The sequence below is a fragment of the Podarcis vaucheri genome (genome assembly GCF_965113315.1).
Source record: "Podarcis vaucheri genome assembly, chromosome: 7".
NCBI lineage: Eukaryota > Metazoa > Chordata > Lepidosauria > Squamata > Lacertidae > Podarcis > Podarcis vaucheri.
In genome coordinates this window covers 63,560,891-63,585,127 of record NC_138765.1, presented here as the reverse complement: position 1 = coordinate 63,585,127, position 24,237 = coordinate 63,560,891, and the positions used below count along the sequence as shown (strand labels likewise).

General features: G+C 41.7%; 2 protein-coding genes across 4 annotated transcripts in view; one reads left to right on the top strand and one right to left on the bottom strand.

Moving 5' to 3' along the window:
* Positions 1 to 350, bottom strand: part of URI1 (URI1 prefoldin like chaperone) — a 45,720-nt gene extending 45,370 nt beyond the window's left edge. Inside the window, exon 1 of one of the 2 annotated variants that reach the window (XM_082232947.1) lies at positions 136 to 350. In XM_082232947.1, the coding sequence (XP_082089073.1) occupies positions 136 to 207 (72 nt within the window). In that variant the 5' untranslated portion in view covers positions 208 to 350. The remainder of the gene's footprint in view (positions 1 to 135) is intronic. The other variant, XM_082232948.1, reaches the window with a different exon arrangement.
* LOC309537863 (protein C19orf12 homolog) overlaps positions 1 to 24,237 on the top strand; it is a 206,520-nt gene that overhangs the window by 78,770 nt on the left and 103,513 nt on the right. The gene's annotated exons all lie outside the window — the stretch shown is intronic.

Genomic DNA, 24,237 nt, shown 5'->3' with positions numbered 1-24,237 from the left:
AGGCCTGAGGCGCCGGGCCTGGCGTCAGAACACCCCCTTGCCCTCCTCACAGCCACGCGGCTCCCCACCAGGAGGGCGCCTTCCGCCCCTCGCTCCCTCCCCTCCCCAGGCCCACCTTCCCCGCCCCCAGTTTACCTTTCCATGCTCGTCCCGCAGGCGGCCCAGCTGGGCGGCGCTGAGCGGCGGGGCTCGGCCGGCCGCCTCCATGGACCTAACGGGGCCCCGGGGGTGTGAGTGTCGGTGCCTGCGCGTGGCGTGAGCGGGGGGGCGGGGAGCCTTGATGAGGGGCGAAAACTAACGGCCGCTCCGGAGGCTTTAGGCCTCTGCCTGCCTCTTACTTCTCTCTCTCTCTTATGAGGGGAGGGGGTTTTGTTTTTGGTCCTGCGTATGTGTTTCTCTCTCCTCAATATATATATTGAGAATATATAGATATATATTCTCCTCAGCAAGGCGAATGAGTCCTATAGAAATGTTTGTGGAGGGCGAAGCGCCGGCTCCGGAGTCGCATCCGCCGCGCGGGGCCCGCCGAAGCCGCCTGGGCCCAGTCAGGAGCCGCTGCTGCTGCCGACGACAACGGGCGAAACATCTCACACTCGCATGCTGGGCCGCGCCGGCGCCGCTTCCTCAGCCGGGGCCCAGGGGTAAGTCGGAGTAGCGGGTGCTGTCGCCGCGCCGCCGGGGATGGAGCGTCGCCCTCGCCCCCAGCCTCTGGTGGACTCGGGCCCGCAGGAGGAGGAGGAGGAGGAAGCGGCGGTTGAGGCCCGTTCCTCGCGCCTGCCTGGCCGTGGCTGTGCAGCTCTCTGGGTAGCCGCCGCCGCCGGGAGGAGGCGAGGAAAGGGGAGGAGGCAGCGGCGGGAGGAGGAGGAGGAGCTGCCTCCGCCGCCAGTTTCCCTCACAGCTTCTCTCGGACGCGCCGCAGGATCAGGCCCGGCTGCCCTACCTGAAGGCTGCTGTCCTAAACCCGCTTACCTGAGGGGAATAAGTGCCTTTGGCTTCAATAGGACTGACATCTTCTCTCTCATATATATGTATCTCTCTCACATATATTTATCGAATTTTCAATTTTATATTTCCAAAGAAGCATCTTACAAACTTTTTAAAATATCCAGTGACTTCCCTTCTTCTCTTTCCATGGTTCATTTTACATATGCATATTTTACTATAACCATTCAAATCAAAGTTTTCCACTTTTGCATCCATCAAAACTTATTTACTCTGTTGGATTTATCTTAACGCTGCCAGCGTTTTCAGCTGTATGCAGTTATTTTCCATATATTCAATAAATGTTTTCCCGTCTTCTTTAAATGCATGTTCTTCTTGATCTCTTTATAAAGTCTGCAAGTTCTGCATATTTTGTCAGCTTAAGTTGGAAGGACCTTGCTCACTTTCCATTTTTTGGGCTAACTACACATGGGCCACAATTATTGCATACATAAACAACCCTTACTTACTGACACCTAGGAATTACCGGTAGTTATATCCAACAAAAAGGACTCTAGGTGTGTGTGTTTTTTCAGAAAGTAGTTTTAAACATTTTTTCAATTCATTATAAATCATTTCCCAATACACTTTTACCTTTTTACATGTACATCACGTGTAAAAAAAAGTTCCCTCTGCTTCTTTACACTTCCAACACATATCTGATTCTGTTTTTTAAATCTTAGTCAACCTATTCAGAGTTAAGTACCATCTATTAATCATTTTCAGGTAATTCTCTTTCAATGAATAAAATGCTATAAATTTCAGGTCACTTTTCCAAAGTTTCTCCTAGAGGTTGAGAGCTCTATTGTGTCCTATATCTATTGCCCAGTGTGTCATTGAGGCTTTAACAAGTTTGTCTTTTGCTTCCCATTCTACTAGAAAATTTTACATTTTAGACAAAAGTTTATCCTTATTTTGTAAGAGTTCTTTTTCAAATTGTGAGCTTTGGTCCAGAAATCCATTCTTTCGATCTAATTTAAACATAACATCTTTTAAAAATTGTTTTAATTGAGGGTTTTCTTGGCTTACAAAAGTACATATGTCGTCTCTTTATTTTCAGAGACCTGTTCTTTCCAGTGTCAGAAATCTGAATAGGACTTGCTTCTGAATAGGCATGGATAGGGCCTACTGCTTCTGAGGCTGCTCTCATGTACATGCAGTTTTTACTGCGGCTACTCAAAAGGTAAGCTGCAGTAAGAAGTGCTTGCTCACAATAGGACTTAGTTGGAGCTTTCTATGTGTGTTGCAGTGCAAGCCCTACCTGGGGCTACCCAAGAGGTGATCTGAGTGATACTTCTTGAGAAAGAGGTTGAATTCAGGCCTCATCCCACTGACCTGCTGGGAGTAAGTCCCCTTGGGATCAATGGGATTTACTTATGAGTAGGTAGGATTAGGGTCGCTGCTTTTTATTTATTAAATTTATATAGCGCCCTTCTTCTGAGGGTCACAGGGCAGTTTGCAGTACAGGCAGGCAACCACCCATTGATGTGAGGAATTGCGTTCCAAGGCACTGCATGTTTTAAGTGTAATCACATATAATTGAAACACCATTGAGAAAGCCTGCAAACACCCCCTTCCACAATTTTTTGTGAAGTTTTTGGGTCACTTTGGGTTTGGCATGATGCGTTTGTGTGCTGTCATTCACGCACCTATGGAATGCACATAAACGGGGTTGCCTGTATAAAACCACAAAAAAGAAAACATAAATTATTAGGCCGCACCCATGTATATGAAGCTTTAATGCTTATTGCAGCACAATCCTACCCATATCTGCTCCGAAGTAAGATGATGCAAGAAGTGCTTTCTTAAGAAAGATGAAGGCTTTAGGTCTTGTCTTACCTACTGGGAGTAAGCCCCCTTGGATTCAGTAGGGTTTACTTCTGAGTAGGATTACCACCCATCAGTTCAGGCATTTGTAGAACCCGAAATATGAGACAAAATTCCTACTTGGCATAGGCCCATTAAAGTTTATTAAAAACTAACTTGGGTTCATTAATTTCAGTAGTTGTAGTCTGAGTAGAACTTACTTGAATTCAACCCTGGAAATGAATCTCATTGAGCCCTATAATTTTTAACTACTTAGAAGTAAGTCCAATAATCCAAGAACCTGTGTCAAAATACAATGGCTATCCAGCTCTAAAATAGTGAACTTTAGGTTGTGACTTCTAAATCTGAGTCTTATCGTGAAATAATTTGTAACAGAATTTGAACCAAAATATTTAAAACGTGTGGCAAAACGCAAAGAAATACACACTATTGCAAGTGTGTTGTAAGAATAATCATTGCAAGCCAATCACCGGGAAGAGTTTTTCTCCACTGGCAAAACATTGAGCTATTAGATTTTTGCTGCCTTGGTTATCATTCAAATTGAGCTAGACTTGCTCTTTGCTTTTTATCCATTCCCTAGAGAGGAAGAAATCATTTCCCTAACGGGGTAGGCTAGACTTGTAAATCTTCACAAAAGGACTGGGGAAAGAGAAGCACACATATACCAAGCAATGGAAGGCTACATATGTTGAATCCATATTGTAGGGGTTGCCAGTGCCTGCAGAGGCCTTCCCTAGCTCCGACAGGGTCCCCTCCTTTCCCCCTCAAAGTGCTTAAAAACATTCTCTTGCAGGAAGTATAATAGGCTGTAGTTTGTATTTCAGCACTCTGTGTGTTTACGTGTGTGTGGTGTCCGCAACATTTGCTCTGATTTGCAGGTGTGGCTCCCAAAAGTTGGTGACACTTGTTACATTTTTTATATCTATACATTGTTTCATTTCTCTATCCTACAAATATTTGAGAGTGTTTACAATGCCATCAGATTGTTATTTCAGCCATGGCTTTGTCCCACAATCTGTTTTGCAAGTGACAGGTCTTAGACCTGGCATATACAAGGTGATAACAGAGACATGCTCCTCTGAGTAGGTGTGGTGCCTTCCTCCATCAAGTGGATAACCATAATTTGATAAGGGGAAAGGTATCTGTTATAGAATATGCCTTTTAGGCAAGGAGTAAGCATGTTGCTTACCATTGTAATAACAAAGCATTGGGTTAGACTGGAAACCGTGGTGTCTGTAAAATCCAGATTTAAAAAAAATAATTATACAGGATTATTTGTTATTCTAGAATTGTGAAGTGTAGGTACGAAGCAATGTTCCTTCAGGCTCTCAAAATAAAATTTGTGGTCAGAGCTTACCCAAAACAAGTTTTTCAGGGCTCACTTAAAGGCAGGGGGAACAATCCACCCCAAGATTAGACACATTACATTCATTCATGCATTTAACATGTCTAGTTTGGTCCAGGAGGTGGTGTCATTTTCACTATGCATTCCTGATGAATAGAACAGAGGTCCTTCTTGCAGCATTGTTTGCTCCATCACCTACCACAGGGGTGGAGAACCTGTGTCCCTCCAAATGCTTTTGGACTATAACTCCCATCAGCCCCATAGAGTATGGCCATCAATGACGGGAGTTGTACTCCAGTGACACCTGTAGGGCCAAAGGTTCCCCACCCCTGACCCACCAGATTACTCCTTAATTGGGTATTTATTGTGAGGAAGTATTGTATTTAAAAAACAACAACCCAACAACTGCCATTTCACTACTCTTGTCACTAAGCTCTGAAACATATAAAACATATAAAAAACTTGTTGTCGCAACCATTATGGTTACCTAAAATAGAGGCCTCATTTTTAGTCCAATTGAAATGAATCCAACAGTACAATTCTATGAAATTGGGTGAATCTTTGTTAAGGTCCGCATGCCCCTTAGACAGGGATGGTAGGATCAATCAGTTTTGGTTCTTTCAGTTTCTTATTTTTCCTACATTCAGTTCTCTACATTTTTGCAGCATTTTTCCCCCTCCTGAAAATATGTCAATGTTTTAGTGTTAATGTCTCTTAATAAACATATTTTTATATGGAAATGTACACATTTTTGCAAGTATTTTCCCATAATATGGTGTATTCTTGTGTGCTATTTTCACTAATCTCATTTTTATGCACATGTTCTCCTAATGGATGCATTTTTGTGAACATTATTTCACTAGAGAACTACATCACAAAATTCGGATGTGTGACTTTCAAAGGATAGCTGTGTTTTGGTTCTCATATAAGTTTTGAAAGTGCGAATTTGGCTGATTTGCCTTTTAATGTGAACTGAATCAAATATCTTCCCTATTCTTAGATCAGTAGTACATTTAAGAATATGAGCCTTAGATATATGCAGCCTCACTCTTCCACAGAATGGAATTATTACAGTAACTTTGCATTGAATACAACTCTTGCATAATTCTCAGCATACCCAGCAAGAAGTTTCTAGTTTTAGTTCCTGATCTTTTATGTAAATCTATTATTTTTTATGCTCTTCTTACTAAATAACTTCCTTTTGACACTCTTACTTCACTTCTTGAACATTAGAAACATCCTAATTAAGTAATCAGCCTTATAATCAGGAACTTGCTAATATGTGGCATTCAGATGCTATGGATACTGAAAGCTTTACAAAATGCCTGTTTGTTTCACAAACTGTTGGGAAAGCCAAAAGACAGAACACTGAAGCACCGCCGCCCCCTAAAATTGACTCTGCTGCCATGATAGAGCACAAAGCAGCATGAAGTAAACAAATGAGACATGGTGCAGTAAATTTATGTCAACAAGCACCATTTTGCATCTGTTAAATTTGGTGAGAAAGCACACAAATGGCTCCAGTTGTGTCAATTTATACAACTTTTCACCAGTGGGTATGCCACTAATCTTTGCTTTAGTGACTAAAATACACGGCATCTGCAGTCTAGTTCAACGCCGGCAATTGGCAACATTTCACAATGTACGTCATTTGTCAGAGTACTGACTATATTGCCGTTAATATACAAACCAAACTGTGGGGTGGTTACTGAACTGTCTACATTTAATCTGCCACAGGAAAAATATTCTAACCGTGTCAGGCAGACACTTCCCTAGAAGAATATGATGCATCACTTTAGGCAAAAATTCAGTGTGTACTTAGTTTAACCCGTGAAATTCTTACATGGGAAGCATGTAGGGATGGGATATGCTTGGTCTAAAATAAAGAAGATTAAGGATGGGACTTAATTTTAGCTTCTTATTCCTCCTTTGCTAAGAAAATCTCACACAAAGCAGAAACAATGAGGCTTCAGGAGTAACACAAAGCATGCCAAAGTATTTTCATTCCCCCAGCTCAACAACATAATTAGTGGCAAGTCAGCAGAAGAAAGAGGAGAGTAGCTGGTTGTCACCAGCTGATCAGTATATTCCTGGGAATCAGATTTCAGAATCTGAAGAAAACGTCTAAAATTTACCTTTGAATTGAGATTTGGGGCTAAAAAGTAACAGATCACACCAGTAGCATGTTCCTCAGTTCCCATATCACATGGATACCTTACTGAATCCAGTTCTTATTTGCTGCCATTGTAGAAACTGGAGGGCTAATTTGTATGCTTTCTAGTTGCTTCTCTGCTGGGTCTGATTAGCATCACCTGGAAATTCCAGCTTTTCTGCATTCAGTCTCATGCGGGAGAAAATCTTCTGGCTTAAATAAGATTAGTGTCACTTTAGTGGACTTTCCCCATGTTTTCTGTGTTACGGAGGTAAACTTTTGAACTTGTCAATTTTAAACTTTCAAAGCTAACCAGATACATACCTAATGGATTCTGACTCTTTTTTTACTTAAGGTAGAACTACACATCGCGTATAGTTCCATGATTCTTCTGGGAGAGAGAGTTTTTTTAAAAACAAAGCCACAACGCAGTCACTACACCCGCAATTTATTGTAGACTTATTGCCACCCTCTCCTGTGTTTATTTTTTTCCTCTGTGGATGCTTGAGGGCAATGATTCATAGCACTTGGGGCAAGAGCCTGGATATACTGGAGAGCTGGGGTGTCATGTTGCTACTGTCTTTACTTGTTGATCACTCACTCTTGCTACCTGGTCCACTTTGCTGGCCAACGTGCTTCTTCCAGACTTCACTGTAGGTTCACTGTAGCCTCACCCAGAATCAGGAACACCACAGGAATAAAATATTGGGGGGGGGGCAAGTAGGCCTCACCCCACATAATTGTTCACATGACGTGGCACACACACACCATCTGAATGGCAATGCCCATCAAGTGGGGGGGGGGCTCAAATATTTTAGGGGGGGACAAAGGAACCTCAGCCCCTAGGAGTTCGCTCCTATGCCCAGAATCATAGAATTACATTAAGCTCTACTGATAGACTGTATTTAAAACAGTGATATCAGTTTATGCCACCTGTTGAGAGTTAATGTGAATGAAAAGTCAGGTCTTGACTTACTCACTGAGAACAATTTTAGCATCCTACAAGCATAGACTCTGCAGGTGCATTTTGTTATTTGGATTGCTCGGTTTAGAAGATGAAGGCTAGGTGTGCAAGTTTGCTAAGAAAATAGCCTTTAGTCCACTTTTAGAGGATGGAAAGAGCTTCTACCCAAAAGAAGATGCAATTCCAGCTGTCACCATATTTAAGACTTCAAAGCTGGATTTAAAAACAAAAAAACCCCAACATTTGAACTAGAACTGAAAGTGATAGTCCATGTGCTATGCTTATGGAATGCCAAGTGGAAACCCAAGAGATGAATCTAGCCCAGGACGTGGGTGTTGGTGGATATGGCTGGTCATCATCAACTTCATCTTAATATCTTATAATTCCTCTTTTTTCTCTCTGTCCTTTTATGGCGTAAAATGTTGATGGAACAGCTGTAAGGCTGTTCTAAACATCAAAACTATTGTTGTGATATATAAAAAAATCTATAAAGCCTGACCAAGGTTGCAGTTAATGCTGAACCCAGCCGTTACAGATCATGCTGGGGTATGATCAAAACACTTCTACATCTACAAAGCATGTTAATCTTGAACTTTGGTTAGGAGGAACTTTGCTATTATTACTGTTCTTTCTCTTATGCACTCAATTTGGGGCTACCCTCAGGCTGCAGCTAGTGCAAAATACTATGGCTGTTGATGGTGACAGATTATCGCTAGCACGGAACTCCAGTGCTCAAAGGCTTGCATTGGTTACAGGACCATGTTCAAGGTTCTTGTATTAATTTACAAGGCCCTTAACTTGGGCCCAGGATGCCTATATAGTTAGATCCCTGCCCAATCACTGAGGTCAGCGATTTTCCCCGTAGCTTGGGTACACAGATCATATCCATCGGGAGCCATCCTGCATTCAGCACTGAGGGTCCGGCTTTATGGAACTCCCTTTCCATTGAGACCAGAAAAGTCCATTCCCTGTTGAAAACCTGGCACCTAATGACGACCTATTTATTTCAGTCTGCAGTTTAAGTGACAAACTTTTTAATTAACTTTATCTGGATGTGTTTTTTTAAGTTTATTGTACACTGCTTAGAGGTACTTTCAGATAAGTGGTATATAAATTGTCAGAATCAATCAATAATATTGCTAGTTATTAATTACTAAATATGCTTGGGGGTAACATATTTTTTTATTTAAACCAGACTGCTGCAGCACTCTGTGGTCAAAAGGTGCTTCAAGTGAGGAGTATTTATCCACGGTATTTTGCAGTGCCTTTGTCAGTTTGGAGCATTGAGTTGTTGTAGCCAAATAAAGCCTCCTCTGTGTAGAGATAGCATTGCATATAACCATTTAAAGGTAAGATGTCATAGTATCAGAGTTATATATTCCAGCCTGCAAGTATTTGCCACAGATTACGTCAATAAATCAAGGCTTTGGGCTTCCATTGTCTCTAAGTTAGCTGGATGGATTTAAAGTTGAGCAGCTTGCCCAGTATACCCATGCACACACAATGCCTCTTTACTATTCCCATACAAATGTCTAATCAATGTAATAAGCTTTCAGTGTTGCATCTCTCCATGAAATTTGTGCCTGAGATGTCAGCTCTGAACCATGCAGCTGCACCAGCACAGCAGCTTGAGGGGACTTGCTATTTTCCAGAGGAACTTTGTGAAAGTGGTTGCATATCCTAGGTCAAGAAGACAAGAGTTTGAACTTTTACCAGGTGCAGCAGAGACAAAACACAATACTTCTTAGGGCCTTGCTTTTGTCTTCAGACCAGAGGAAAGCAGATCAAAGGGAAATGGAAAGAATGGGGCTTGCACGCTTTACATTTCCTGTTAGAAGAGACCTTGGGGAACAGTTGAAGTTTTGAGAAAGTCATGATTGTGTGAAGTCTTCTGGAATTATTCACAAGTAAATGGGTTCTATAGGGCCCTTGCATGCTGTAACTAAAATCCTTCCTTTCTAAACTGTTTTCCAGTCTGGAATTTTCCAAAGCACTGATCTATTTATAGAGAATAGGTCCACCTGGTTACTGGATGAGATGATAAGAAATGTTTCATTCTTCTAAGAGCATAGTATGAAAGTACATGAAGCAGCAACCTTCCTGAAGCTAAGCAGATCTGGTCTAGTAATCACTGCCAGGTGAGGAAACAGCTAGACAATATAGTTTATACTGTCTCAAGATCCCTGGATAAAAACCATGATCTATAATAAAATAAATAAAAAATAAGGCTCAGTTGCTTTTTTTCAGAAAGGTGAATTCAAATTTACTTTTAAAAACAAGAGGAAAAACAACCCCTAAATGCTCACCAATTACATGTATAAACGAGCAGATCCAACAGAACCCCACTGAAAGATAAGGAGAAAATTAAGGTCCAAAGGCCTTAGTGCAGTGATGGCCAAACCTGGCCCTCCAGCTGTTTGGGGACTACAATTCCCAACATCCCTGACCACTGGTCCTGTTAGCTAGGGATGGTGGGAGTTGTAGTCCCAAACCAGCTGGAGGGCCAAGTTTGGCCATCACTGCCTTAGTAAATAAAAATGTTTTGCCAGGTACCTAAGAACCTAAGAAATAGGTTTGGTGGTGGGCATGAGTGTCTGGGGAGAGCATTTCACAAACAAGGAGCCACCACTTAGAAGGCCTTCTCTTATGTCACCACGCTCCACACTGTTCAGAGGAAGCACACAGAAAAAGGGTTCAGATGACAAGTACAGGATCTGGTTCATATGAGAACAGGATGCTGGACTAGATGGGCTATTGGTCTGATCTAGTAGGCTCTTCTTACGTTCTTATGTAAGCAACAGTAGTGGATCCAGAAGTAACCCCAAGCTTTGTACCTGCTCCTTCAGAAGGAGTGTAACCTCACCTAGAGCAGGCCATACCACATCCCACTAGTCTAGGGAACAGCACCTCAATCTTACAAGGATTAAACTTCAGTTTATTGGCACTTATACAGTCCCTGAGGCCAGACATCAATCTAGCACATCCACTGCCACGCCTGCAGATGTAAAAAAACGGGCCTTCCCATTATCTGTATGTTCTCCTCTGAGCACCTACAGTTGAGCTAGATTGAGCCAGTGTGCTATCACTCCTAAACTTGCGATCAAGACTTACAAATTTCTTGTACATCCTCATAGCCCAAATTTTCAGCTGCACTCCCCAAGCCTCCTCCTTTCCCTTCCTCTGCTCCAAAAAGGAGGAATTTTGTGATCTAATCAACTGCATCTGGCTGCAATCTATTTGCAAAACAGGACACTTGGTTCCAAATTCAGATGGTTGTGACTTCACTTTAAAGGCAAGCTGTAACAAGATGTCCTCAATAAATAAGGTAAACCAACCCGTTTGCCTGGGACTTAAGTGACTTCACTCTAGTACCTCACCCACAAGAGGGAACAATGGAACATTACCAATTTCCTCGCCTTCAGGCAAGCATGAAAAATAAGCAGCTTCACTGCTAATGTTTCGTTGTTACCCTGTTTATTTTTAAAGTCCTTACCTATCCTTTTATTTTCACGTTTTGTTTCACTCCTCACAATGACACAAGCCCTTTGTATTTATTTTCCCTATTCATTTTGATATAATATATTCATTAACAAACTCGGTGCTTTTAACAGCTAAAATTCAATCTATTTCCCTTAGTGCCCACTACTCCTTTTATTTCCTTCACCTTTTGTATTGTTCCTTACCATCTGTTCTGTTCTAACAAACCGTATTCTCCTGCCCAAGGCATCTCCTATTTACTGACTCCCCACCAGTTTTGTTTAATTCTTCCCAGTCAACTTCCAAATGCTACTGAGCATTGCATTAATCTTTATTAAAAACAGGAACTGTAGTGAGGCTGTGAAACAAATTGAGAGAAACCACAGACTCTTATTCTTTATGCCAATACTGAAGCAGATCCAGTGGGTGGTAGATATACATTTTTTAAAAACTGCCTAAGAAATGGTTTAAGAGCACAAATCCTTTCAATCTTTTATAAATTCTAAAGTGGGAACCATGTACATACACATCACAAAAAGGATTTTGCAACATTACTAGCTTACATGGCAAAATCATGCAAAAGAAAACCCAAACAACCCCTTTCTGAAGGCAGCTCAGTGGACTTTGATGGGGGATAGCCACTGTGGCACTCAGAACAGGATGATGGACTTGATGAGCCATTGGCTTGCTCCAGCAAGCTCTTCTTACGTTCTCATTATACTGTAACTATACATTTGAATATACATTTAGTAGACTTTGTGCATCCAGACTGCAAAATGGGGGAAGGGCCATAGCTCAATGGTAGAGCATTTGCCTTTCAAACAGAAGGTCCCAGGTTCATATCCAGGTAGGGATGGGAGAACTTCCTGAAATCCTGGAGGCCCGCTGCCAGTCAGTGCAGACAGTACTGAGCTAGCTGGACCAATGGTCTGACTTGATATAAGATAGCTTCCTATGTTTCCTATATTCCTAAATCAGATTGACCTGGGATCTGAAGGATGTTGGCCTGCCCTACTCTGGCCAGAAGAAAGAATTGTGGAGAATCTAATCAATGTAGTCTTCTTGCACCACAAGCCAGAGCAGGTCAGGCGATGTCCCAACCAAAGCTTCCAGGTGAGGTTAGGTGCACTTGCTGGTCTGTGCTACTAGTACACCTGTCCCTAAGGCAGGGCTAGGGAACATTTGGTCTTCCCAGTGCTGTTGGACTCCCAACTCCTATCATCCCTGACCATTAGTTATGCTTGTTGGGGATGATGGGAGTCCAATAAAGCCTGGAGGGCCACATTTCCCCCAGCCTTCCCCTAAGGTTACTAAGTTTTCACCACACCCCAAGCTCAACTGCAGAGGAGATGGGCCTGACAGGTGCTGCCCATGCACTCACGTGGATAGGTGAATATTGGGGACTTTTTGTACATGACACCCAAATTGCGGGATACCCTAAATTATGGGCTGCCATCTGGCCTCACAATGGCTTGCTTTGCAGCTAGCAGCAAGACATTATTCCTACATGTAGTATCTCAATTCATGGTGCAGGAATGAACACACATGTCTCTTTCTTCCCCAACATCCTGACATGTAGCTGCTTCACCCATGGTGAGCGGAAAGGTCTAAAGGGGGATCCTTAGCATGTTGTGAACCTTTGTGCAAGCAGGAATCCTGCAGTATTGGGGTTTCTGATCACAGAGAGGCTTGTAACCGTGTTCAGGAGAACATATGACATTCCTATTCAATGTGGAAAGGGTCAGGCTAGGAACAGGGCTTGTGTTCATGGCCCTATGGGGTAGCCTATTCAGGAATAACACTCAAGCAAGGTTATTGTCTTGCGTGTTTCAGCTGGTGTTTGAGCCTTGTGTGACCTTACTTTGTATCCGGTTGCTTCCTTGTGAAGTCTGCATCTGTTGTGGGATTTTGTTGTTGTCGTTGGAAGTAAAGTGACGGTGCTTGCAGAAAGCTACCTCAACTACTGGAGGGAAGGTAGACAAAAAGGCAACCTGTTCTTTCTTCACTAATTCCCGCCGGACTATTTATTTCTGTACTCCACTGCTATATACACACACCAAACACCACCATCTTTGTTCTGTTGTTTTCAAGTATTGTCTTAGGATTGTTTCTGCTTCTTTGTGATCAGCCACTGAAAGGTAGGGATGTTGGGGAAGAGATGCAGTTCACCCTTGAAGGCCACCCTACTGAATTTGGGCTTTCCAAACCAATGCATTAACTGAAGCACACACACCCTTCAAAATTCACACTTCTCCAAATTTTGCAGCCAAGCAATGCATACAGAAATGCATCTGTTGGGGATAAAGAGTACATTAAAATCAAAACAGTTAATGAAGTTCAGCAGGCAATTTACTGCATTCTGGTTCCTTTGAAAGCAGAGTAGACAAATATATGGAGAATACATAGATCAATAGCTGCAAGTCCATGATGGCTCTGAATTCCAGCTGCTGGGAATCACAAGCGCAAACAGTGCTGTTGCACTTGGGTCCTTCATAGGCATTGAGCTGGCCACTGTCAGAACAGCATGCTGGACTAGATAGGCTTTTGGTCTGATCCTGCAGTAAAACCAAAATTCTTACACAGGTATGTTCAGAGGCAAACACATGACTATATCTGCACTGCACTGATCTTCTGTTGCAGAATCTGTGTTTAGATATATTCTTAATGCAATTCCTACATGCATTTTTCATTTCAGTATTTCCGCTCACATAATTTCTCCATATGCGCAGCATTGCAGCAAACATAGTATATATACATTGAAAAACCAATAGCACCAATACAAATATTATGAAAGAGATTCATTTGCCTTTTAGCCCTGTTCATTTTCTTTGAAATGACCTGTCCTAGATTTTTAGATTAAAAATAACAAGTATGTAATTCATAAATACCACATGAATTTGATATAAAAAAAATTAAAACCTTACCTACGGTACTTCATACCTGACTTGTATATTTATGTGACTATTGTTAGAAGTGACTAATTGGGTTTGATTAGCTTCATCATTAATATTCTGTCCATAATTTAACATGCTTCAATAAAATACCCTAAAGCAGTATAATGATTAGATTTCAGGAATATGTGTTTTGCAATTAAGTTGCTCTTGATTTTGATATGCAGATTAAGAAATGGTGGTCTCGTCTAAAAAAAAAATACTGCCCTTATTAACTCAGCAGTATACTCTGAAGATTAGGTAAGAAATCCAAGATTTTCTCTTTGTATATACTAGTTAAAATGTATTTCAATCAAGCATATGTGAGCAAATCAGATTTGATTAGTTAAGTTCACAGTCATTCTATCTAAATGAATAATGTGTCACCTAACATTGCAAAAATTTGATTAATAGTTTATCAGTTAATTAAAAATGTGGTTTAATTTTTCTTTTCTTTCTTTTTTTTAGGATAATGCAAGGTAGATAGTCCTTGCGTTCATCACAAATGCAAATAGCTTTATCTTGAATCTATTGTTCTTCTTCATTCCATAGCCAACTGGCAGAGAAATAAAGATCTGAGAGTGATCTCTGTAAGAGCAAAGTAGTAAAACTTTTGTTTGCTTACACATATGGCTGCCAGTTGTCTTAAGTTCAAGAGGAAGAGACAAAGGTTTTTCATCTGTGTCTGGAGCCAACAAAAATTGCTCTTCCTTTCCCCTTGTCTCTTTTTTTGGCCCAGCTCTGGTGACCTTTGAACATTCTCCTGACCACATGGGAAGCACTCGTCTGTGAGCCAGCACCATGGGGTAGGGGGCTGCATCTGAATGATGCAGGCCACCTAGTCAGGGCTGATCATATAGAATGGGGACCTGGTGAACACATGCAATCAGCTTCATCCACATGGTTGAGTCATTGAAGTTGCATCATGCCACAGCTGGAAGAGCCCAGCTGTTAGTGGCGCATAGGACCCAACTAGATCTGGGGGTGAGGGTGATCCATGTGGGTCGGGCTGATTTCTTGTGTGCTTCCCAGGTGCCCATTCCTCTGGGAGACACCCCACATGATCAGCCCTGTGGTTTGTGGTTGGGTTTGCTCAAGGACACGTTCCCATGTATTCAGGGAAATGTTGAACTGTTGAAAAGTCAGCAAAGCCAGGCCCTCCAAAAACGCAGGATAAGGGGAAGACTCCTCGGGAATCACAGTCTCCTCACAAGTATGGTCCTCTTTGACATCAGCTACCAGTTTGCTTGTGTATCACTTGTTGCCTAGCATGTATGTGATAAACAAACCAGGCGGCCTTGGTGATTGTGTTACCTTCAAACCAGGAGTTGTGGCTTGTTGCTCCCTAACAAATCATGATTGCTCACCAACTTGTAGCCATGGTTTGTGGTTGACTTGTTAGAGAGGATGAACCATGATAAGCATGTGGTCAGGGGAAGAACTAAGTGGGAGTAATATTGTAGTGTGCACATGTCCACAGCTCATTCCTGATACATCATGATGAGCTGCCAAGTCTTGCTTACAATTATGTAAGAACGTGGTCAGCGTCTGCAAAAATGAAAACAGCTGGGAGTTGCAGCTGAGTCTTATAAAAAGTCACAGCTAGGAGGTTCCTTCAGAACTCTGAAGGCAGTTGTGGACAAAAATTTGGTGCGTCTCCTGCCTCTCACACTCTGTTCTAAATCATTGTTGTGGTGCCCAGTGCAGCCAAACTGGTTGCACTACCAAAAAATTGTTTTTCTGAGGGATTCCTGAAATCTCATCACATATAAAACAGGAGAATGCATAACAATATCATTTTTTAGCAAAACAGTTTATTAATTTTTGTATCTTTTGTATATTCTTATTCTATACTTCAACCCATAAGGGTTTCCAGAGCTTCTAACAATTCATTAAAAAATGGTCAGTTAAAATCTAAGCAAGTATAGACATAATAAATTTAAGAAACTACCGAACAGCAAAAATAATTACCACAACCCAATAAAATCAGGTCCAAATAAATATGAAACAGTTGTTTAAAAGCTATGAAAAGCTAGAAATGAAACGTGCTGAGCTGTGATGGCGAATCCCATAGCTTTGGCAAACGTGTTGCTTCCAAAGTTATGTAGCCCTGAACCCAAAATACGTTCCAGTAATAAAGAGTAATTTAGCACATGGCCTACATCTGGCCAATGTGGAGCTATCCAATGTTTAGTGAAAGGTCTTTCCAAAATCTGGGTAAGTATTTTTGGCTGATGAGCACTGTCGCTCAGATACAATAACTGGCATTTCTTTTTAGAGCAACTTGAGAATTGGATCATTCTTTTTGGTAGGTTTATGAACTGTACATCTATATTTGCATGCACACACATGGAAGCAATCGTGCAGTTTTCCAAATTGTTTTCTTCTTCTAAAGGTGTTTTATGAGCAAACGCTAATATTTTTCATGTGGTTGGATTCTGTTTTTGCTGCTTCCATTAAATACTACCCAACCGTTTTTGTTTGTTTGTTTGTTTGTTTGGTAGATCTATATTTTACATTTGACTCCCTGTTGAAACAATACAAAGTGATCAGTGGTCACCTGCAGAGCCCAAGCTGCCTTGGGTCAGCTCAACCCAAATGAACCCAGGGCTCATCTTCTACTCAGTAATATCATAGTTGCATTGAACTGTAAACTGGGTGTATGCTATACACTCTAAAATAAATCCAGAGTGATCCATTGTTCCTCCTGCACAGTTAGCCTTGTAAACCTATTCTGTCCAATCCTGTCTAGCTTCTGATGAAAATACATGCACAAAATTAGACTTTTATCTTCAGCCAAGCTAGACCAATTTTGGTCAGCAAGAAGTGTAGCTCAAAATGGTTCCTTAAGCTATGTTGATTGTCTCCAGCCAGGTCCTATCCAGAGTAGATCTATTGGAATTAATGGACCTAAGTTATCATTGCTAGAATTAATATATTAATCACATTTTACAATACTTTACAAGGAGATTGACATATTAGACAATTAAAATCACAAAAACTACAAATACATTTAAAACAAGATGAAAATCCTAACAAAAGGACGCTCATGGTAAAGACCCATTTATCTAGTTGGAAAAACCTGTTGGAACAAAACAAAAAAAAGTATTCAGCTGCTAGTTGTGTGCATTAATTTCCATGGATCTACTTTGAGTGGACTAACATTGGACACAGCCCATCTTTTTTCTCACTATTTTAGAGAAATTGCACTCTCCTCTTGCCTTCAGTTGTAGGAAATTATAGCAAATCCTTTTTTGTGCACGCACACACACGTCAGTGATAGATCTAGCAAGATTTCCAGTTGATTTCAATCTTAACTGTGAGTGTCCAGCACTTTGAAAATGCAGGGCCCCTAATGACTTAGCTCTAGATGTGTATACCTGCGACAGATAGCAACTAATTGCTCATGGATAATGATGTAATAGGTTTCCCATCCAACATTAATATGTAGCTATATTAATATATCACAACCTGGTAATGTGGTATGACTAGGATCTATATCAAATGATTATGTCAATGGGCCATTAAGCAAATAGTATATTAAACCCAGAGTACAGCATGAGCCTCTGAATAGAAGTGTACGTCGAGAACTTAAGTGAGACTCTAAAAAACACAGGCATTAACATGCAGATGGAAAGAGGGTCACATGATTGTTTTTGCAAGTCCTACAGACAATTGAGTTTGCATTCTGTCTGTATCCCATCCAAATTTTAGAATGCCATGAGAGTGGGAAGGGGGGGTTGATTGGGCAGGATTCCTGCCTGGTACATTGTGATGTGTAATTATTGGTATAGAAACAGACCTAAGATCACCACGTCCTGGTGAGGTCGATTGTTCCAGGATAGCAAGTCTCCTAAGGTCCTGCTTACCCAACAAGGAATCAGAAGCTCTCGTCTCATCATAGCATCGACCAAAATGGTAGACAGCTTTGCAGGCATTATGTTTTGTGTGTGTATATATGGAGCGCAGGAATAAATAGTCTGGTAAGATGGCTGGTTGTTGGAATAAGGAAACTTAAGGTTTATTACTCCTGGGAGACAAAGCCATTCTGAGCACAAGCTTACATGTTGCTATCATGGAGTCATGAGGTTAACAAGAGGAAGCTCCAAGACCAAGGCATACAGAGAAAGACTAGCTGGACAAGAAGGGAGGGAGGGAGGGAGGGAAGCCTAAACAAACACACTCTGCATGGCAACAAGTGGAAGGAATCAGTGACGGAAAAAGAGACTACATTTCTATTGGCCCCCGCCCCGGTTCAGGTGATTTGTTGCAGGTGTTATTACAGGTGTTTACTCTCAACAGCTGGATGATTGAATGGCAGGAGGAGGATGCAGGTAGGCTCATTTCTGCACGCTTTCACACAGCCCTTTACCTTTCCATCCAGACAAGCAAAAGTCATCCACAGAATTCAAGATGCATTCAAACCAGGCAAAAGCAGTCAAGGAAGATGCAATGAAGTATGGGGCCTGCCATACCTCATGAGGGCCACAACCAGCCTTTAGTCCTAAGGTTCCCCACTCTAGGAATATGCAACAGGGAGGAGGAAGAGGAGATGGGTGCAAACAGGAAGGGGAGTCCAAGGGCTCCCCACAAACCTCTAACCAGCCCTTAATAGCAGCTCCATACATGACACCGATGCGGAAGGAAAGGAAAGTCAAACTTATTTGAACCCTTTATAACCTGTTTCAAGTGCTCATTTGTTCTTGGCATTTATATCCTGCCCAATGAACCATGCCTCTGGGTATTTCACAGATTTAAAAATAAGTGCAACACAAATGCAGTCAAAATAAAAACAATCAATAAAAGAAACTTGCATTGCCATAATTCATGCGAAAGCAGTGTAAGATCAAGAACATTAAAAGCAGCTCTGAAAGTCGGCATCAGTGTGTGTGTGTGTAAACTAGCACAAAAGGCTTGCAGCCAACTACAAGGTCCTACTTTGAATAGACCCGATGAAATAACTGACCTTAAGTTAGTTGTGCCCATTAACTTCAATGGACCTGCTCTGAGTAGGCTTAGCATTGGACACCACCCAAAATAACCATCGTTTTTAAAAAGTCTGGGAGAATAAAAATGCCTTCACCTGGTGCTGAATGCAGGTGTCAGGCAAGCTTATTTGGGGACAGCATTCCTTCACTAGGGTGCCACTACTCAGAAGTAAGCACAGGAACTAAAACAAAAGAAGCTGCTGCATACAGAGTCAGATCTTTGTTCAATCTAGCCCTCTATTGTCTACACTGACTGGCAGTTCTCCAGTATTTCAAACAGAAGTCTTTCCCATCGCTACCTGGAGACACCAGGGGTTGAACCAGGTACCTTATGCATGAAAAGCAGACGCTCTACCACTAACCTGTGGACCTGCCCTGGAGCATCCTCTCTCCTCCTAAACATAAATTGCAGGGAGTTGAGCTAGATAACCCGTTGGGTCCCTTCCAGCTCTATAATTCTATGATTCTATTATTCGAATCAGGTTGCGTCTTTCTTATAGCCTTTTTAACTTGATGTGTTGACTTCTCCATAATTAATCCGAGGCCCAGACATCATGGTCAGATGTGATTTCACATGGCTGAACTTTGCTTCATTTGAATCTTTTCCCTATGCATCATTAGAAGTTATAACTGTAATAGGATGACGATATTACTGCAATACTAATATTGTGCTGTCCATTCCTGCTCCGAGCAGTGGTCTTAATGGGCATTGGAAGCAGTCATTGTAAAGATGGCATGTGACGTACCTGTGCGTTTGAAATCTATTGCCTTTTAGAAAGAAGATGAATAGAGGAAAAGCAGCAGGTCCAGATGGCTTGACCAACTGTACTCACTGCATAAGCTGGGAGGGGAAATGTGTTAATTAGCAAGCCACTCAGGCCTTGGTTTTTCAAAACTATCATTCAACATAGTGGGCTTAATTTGAGGCAGGGCTGAGCCCTGGAACCCGTTTTAATTAATGTCAGGGCCCCATCACAGAGCAAGTGATGAGATGATAAAGTGTCCCAAAGCACATGTAGAGCTAGTTAATTATATGTACACTCATAACTCATGAGTTGTATCATGCACCAAGGAGCGAACACAGATTAATCACTGCCAACAGAACTTTTATACTACCCTATGTGTCATCTACAATGCAATGGGTTGGACCCAGACTAAGTTAACTGGATCTGGTTCCTATGCTATCATGGATGCTTTAGTTGAGATTCCTGCATTGCAGGGGGTTGGACTAGATGACCCTTGGGATCCCTTCCAACTCTAGAATACTCTTGATTCCATGAGTCTATGAAATCAATGGAACTTAGTAACATTGGAAGTTGTCTTCTGGCAAGTCAAACCATTGGTGTATTGTCAACACTGACTGGCAGTAACTCTTTGGGGTTCCCAGCCCTACCTGGAGATGCTGGTGGTTGAGCCTGGGACCTTTTGAACAAAAGGCCACTGAGTTACGGTAACTCCCCCTTAACGTAAGTCATGATTAATTTGTCACATTGATTTCAATGGGACCTAAGTTCCACTTAGTTGGGATCCAATTCAATGGCTTGAATTCAAATGTGTGGCTGTTTTGGCATGTGGAACAGATCTGAAATCTTATGGAAAGACTGTTTTGCATCTTATCCTAGAGAGCTATCCAAGGAAAGCAAATCTAAACCCAAAAGAGAAGTATGAGAAGGATTATCAGCCTCTATCCTATTACTGCAGTGCATGAACTCTTGAGTGAGGCTTTGCAGAGCAGCACCAGTGACTGATTTTCCTCTACTCACCATTATTTGCATCCAGGCGAATGCTTTTTCAGTGGAGCCAGTTGTGGACAGTTTTGGTCTCGTCATCCCAAACAGAATGTTGCAGAGCTGGAAAAGGTTCAGAAAGGACAACCAGAGTGATCAAAGGGCTATTGCAACTCCCCTCTTGGGGGCTTTTTTCTAAACTAATTCTTTGAATGATTGACAGAGATGCTGTTCAACCAAACTCTACATTGATTTGAATCAGAGTTGCACAATCTGAACATTTTCAGAAACCGAGCTGCGAAACTTTCATAGTCAGTTAGCTTTTGTATCTTAGGGTAGAAGGTAGAAAAAGCAGCAAGCTTCTTGAAGCTAAGCAGGTCTGGACTTAGCCAGTGCCTGGATGGGAGGCCATGAGGAGTCATATGTGAACCAGCTTGAGCTGGATGTTGTAGCAATAAAATCCACCCATCCATCCATCCTGAATCCCAAAGCTGAACTCAGATGAACTTCAGAATCCAATGCCTGAGGGACGGTTCATGCACACACATTTTCCCTTGATAACTGCAGCATGTTTGAATGAGCCACCGAAGAGCGAACAAATCTGATATAACATTTGTACCACTTCACACAACCTTGATGCATTTCATTGGAGTCAGCTCATGGGTTCAGGTAAGGTTTCAAAGAAGACAAGAATCACTGCCTGCCAGTTTTCTTTCAAAGAGTGGAGAAGGGGGTGAGGAAATGAAGCAACTCATCTTACTGCAGAGTATGATTAAAAATGGCATAAATAAATATTTCTGCAAGAATAAAGTCTCCAGTTAGTTAGAAGATAAGGTCAGGATCCAAAGAACAAAGCAAGTAATTCCATATTTCCCAAAGGGGCTTTGGACTTGTGTTCCTCAAACAGCAGACTCCCTCAACTACAAACTCCAGGCTGAATTATTTCATTTCTATGCTATCCTTTCTCTAAGGAAGTGGTGAGGAACCTCAGGTCCAGGGATTAAATACTACTGTACAGCCAAATACTCTCCCCCAGGGCACACCCCTCAGTACCCCTGCTTCACACACCAGCTAGTTTTGCTTTGCTGTGTTGTGTTTCTGAGCTCTGATAGTGTCTATTGCTTGTCTGGACTGAAGACAGGTGTGTGAGACTGGACTGAAGACAGGTGTGTGCGAACGTGTGTAGTCATTCTACTGTACAAAGAGTTTTTTAAAAAATAAAAATGCAGGGAACTAAAGAACTGAATTCCACCCAATGCCTACTTTGGACCACAGTAACTTAGCTCAACACTCTGACCACTACACCACACTGTCAATGTGCTTTTGTAATGGAAGGTTTCAAAAGCAGTTTATGGTATAGCCAGGCACAAGGTTAGTTTAAACCAGTTGTTCCCAACGTGGGTGGTGCTGCCCCCTTTCAGGGCTGGGAGAATTACTCAGGGTGGCGCTATAGGGCAAGGGGGAAGCAGGGGGTGCTGGAGGTGTGAATGACTGGCATCACTGGATCAAGTTCATCCATTTTGCTGAATTAATTAACTCATTGGTTTTAATTGAATTTTGAATAAATGTGCAATTCATTGTTACTGCTTTGAATTGTATTGTGTTGTTACCTTCTTTAGTGGGTTGTGCTAGCCATTTTTCTGAATATTGTTTTTTTTTATAGGGTAGGGGGCACCGGGGATGAGCTTATGGAACCAAGGAGGTGGTGGCCCCAAAAAGTTTGGAAACCACTGGTTTAAATCATTCTATTAGAATGTGCATGAGCTTTTGAGTGTGTCTAAAGTTGCTCTATGGATCCTGGCCAGAATGAACGAAATTCCTAGTAAAAGATGAAATCAGAACAGGAAAAAGAAAAGGGAGCATTAAACTCAAAAGGGAGGAGGCAGGATGCTGGGTAATTCTAGAAAACGATATAAACTTCTTTGGAACAATAGAAATTCGAACGTTTCTCTCATCTCCAAGAATGTTCATACACTGATAAGATATACAATCTAGGATTATATATATATATATATATATATATATATATATATATATATATATATATTCATAGATACCTGTTCAAGGAGAACCCTTCCACAAGCATTGCAACTTGCCATTTCCTTCATGACACCAGGAGAGATTCATAAATCTGGAACATTTGGGACAAAACCATCTGGCTCAGAGACCACCCGCCCTACACCAGCGCTTCAGTTGCAAGAGATATAATTTCTCATGGAATAAAATCCAGACCTCAAGCCACGAACGGCATCTGGCTATGATAAAGCTTTTATCCACCTTAGGGTATATGGACGATGCTCAAACCTCCCAGATAAAGCTGGGGACTTGGGTTAAACGAAACCAACGGCAGCTGCTTCATACCAAGCTAGATTTTCTTTTGGTCCATCTAGCCTGGTATTGTCTACCAGGTGGCTCTCCAAGCAGGAGATACCAGAGCCTGAGCCTAGATGTCACACTCCAGGGGGGGTCCCCCAGGGGCTAGCACCCTACAGCTGATTCACACTGTTCCTTGGAGAGCATGCTTCCTGTTCCTCCATTAGTTCTCCATCATGACTTTCTCCTCTTCATTTTGCCTTCCCACACTTTCCCCTCCCACAATCCGGATTTTCTCATACCCTCTCCTTTTCTGCATTATCAAGACTTTTCTCTCTGGACTCCTTACTTAACTGACTGCTAGCACCTGGTTGTTAAAGATCTGCACAGGAGACTCTCTTGGGAGACAGAGGCCCAAGAGAGGGTGGTCTCAGTGGCAGTCCCTAAATTCCCTCCCCACTGAGGTGTGTCCAGTTATCTTTATTGTATTTTGCCATAAGCTGAAGACGCACCTCTTTACCTCAGCCTCCGACAAGTTTGTTTTGTGGGACCCACCTCCTTTGTGTTCTGTTCCATTTGGAAGAGTTGGACCCATCTTATCATTGTAATGGTTTCATCTGCTTTTATAGCTGTATTTTTCATGATTGTAACTCTCCTTTGGGCCTAAAAAAAAAAACCTTAGAAAGAAATAAAAACAGGGTTAGTTTAGGGAAATATTTCAGCAGGGTGATAATAAACAACCTTTGCATTTTCGTATGTTAGAAGCATAAGAATAAATAAAGGTGCCAAACATTAATAGTAGAAGACTGACAGTTTCTTAGAAAGCTGTGGATAAAAAACCCTGATCTTAACAATAGAAGACCTAAGAATGCTTAGGATAGGGATTTGCAACACAAAGAACTCGAAGGGAAAGGATCTTGCAAAAAATGGAGGTGTCGAGACTTTCTTTGTGATACTTTCATAAAGAAAGACCCAGTTTTGCAAATTAAAAAAAAAAATCTTTAGGATTTAGCTTACTAAATTCTTCTGTGCCATTTATGGACCATTTCTGCATGTAATACAGGAAATTAGGGCCATAAAAATGACATATGCCCCAAATTAGTCTGTTTTCATACTCACAAACTCCCCAAGCAGCTGTATTTAACTTTGACCCAAACATTCACCTCGGGGTGATTTCCTTGGAGGAGCTGGAATCAGATGGAAAAGTGCTCATGATTCTCGGGAGAATATTTTACGTGGTTACCCAAACTGTTTCTTTTCTTCCCAAAAATATAGGTTCCCCTCTGCGCTGTTCAGTGACCCTTACAGACAGCACCCACAAAGGGAGTCTCAGTGCCATTTCATATGATCATTTGGCGCTTCTTAAATGCATCTGGTAAAAGCATAGGTCATATAACATTATTTCCTTTGACCCTCCAATTATCAGTGGCTTTAATTGACACCTCCCCTCCACACATAACATACTTCATAAACTATGAGATAGCCTTACCCCATATAGGCCTGCTTGACCACCTCAATCTGTGGAACTGGCAC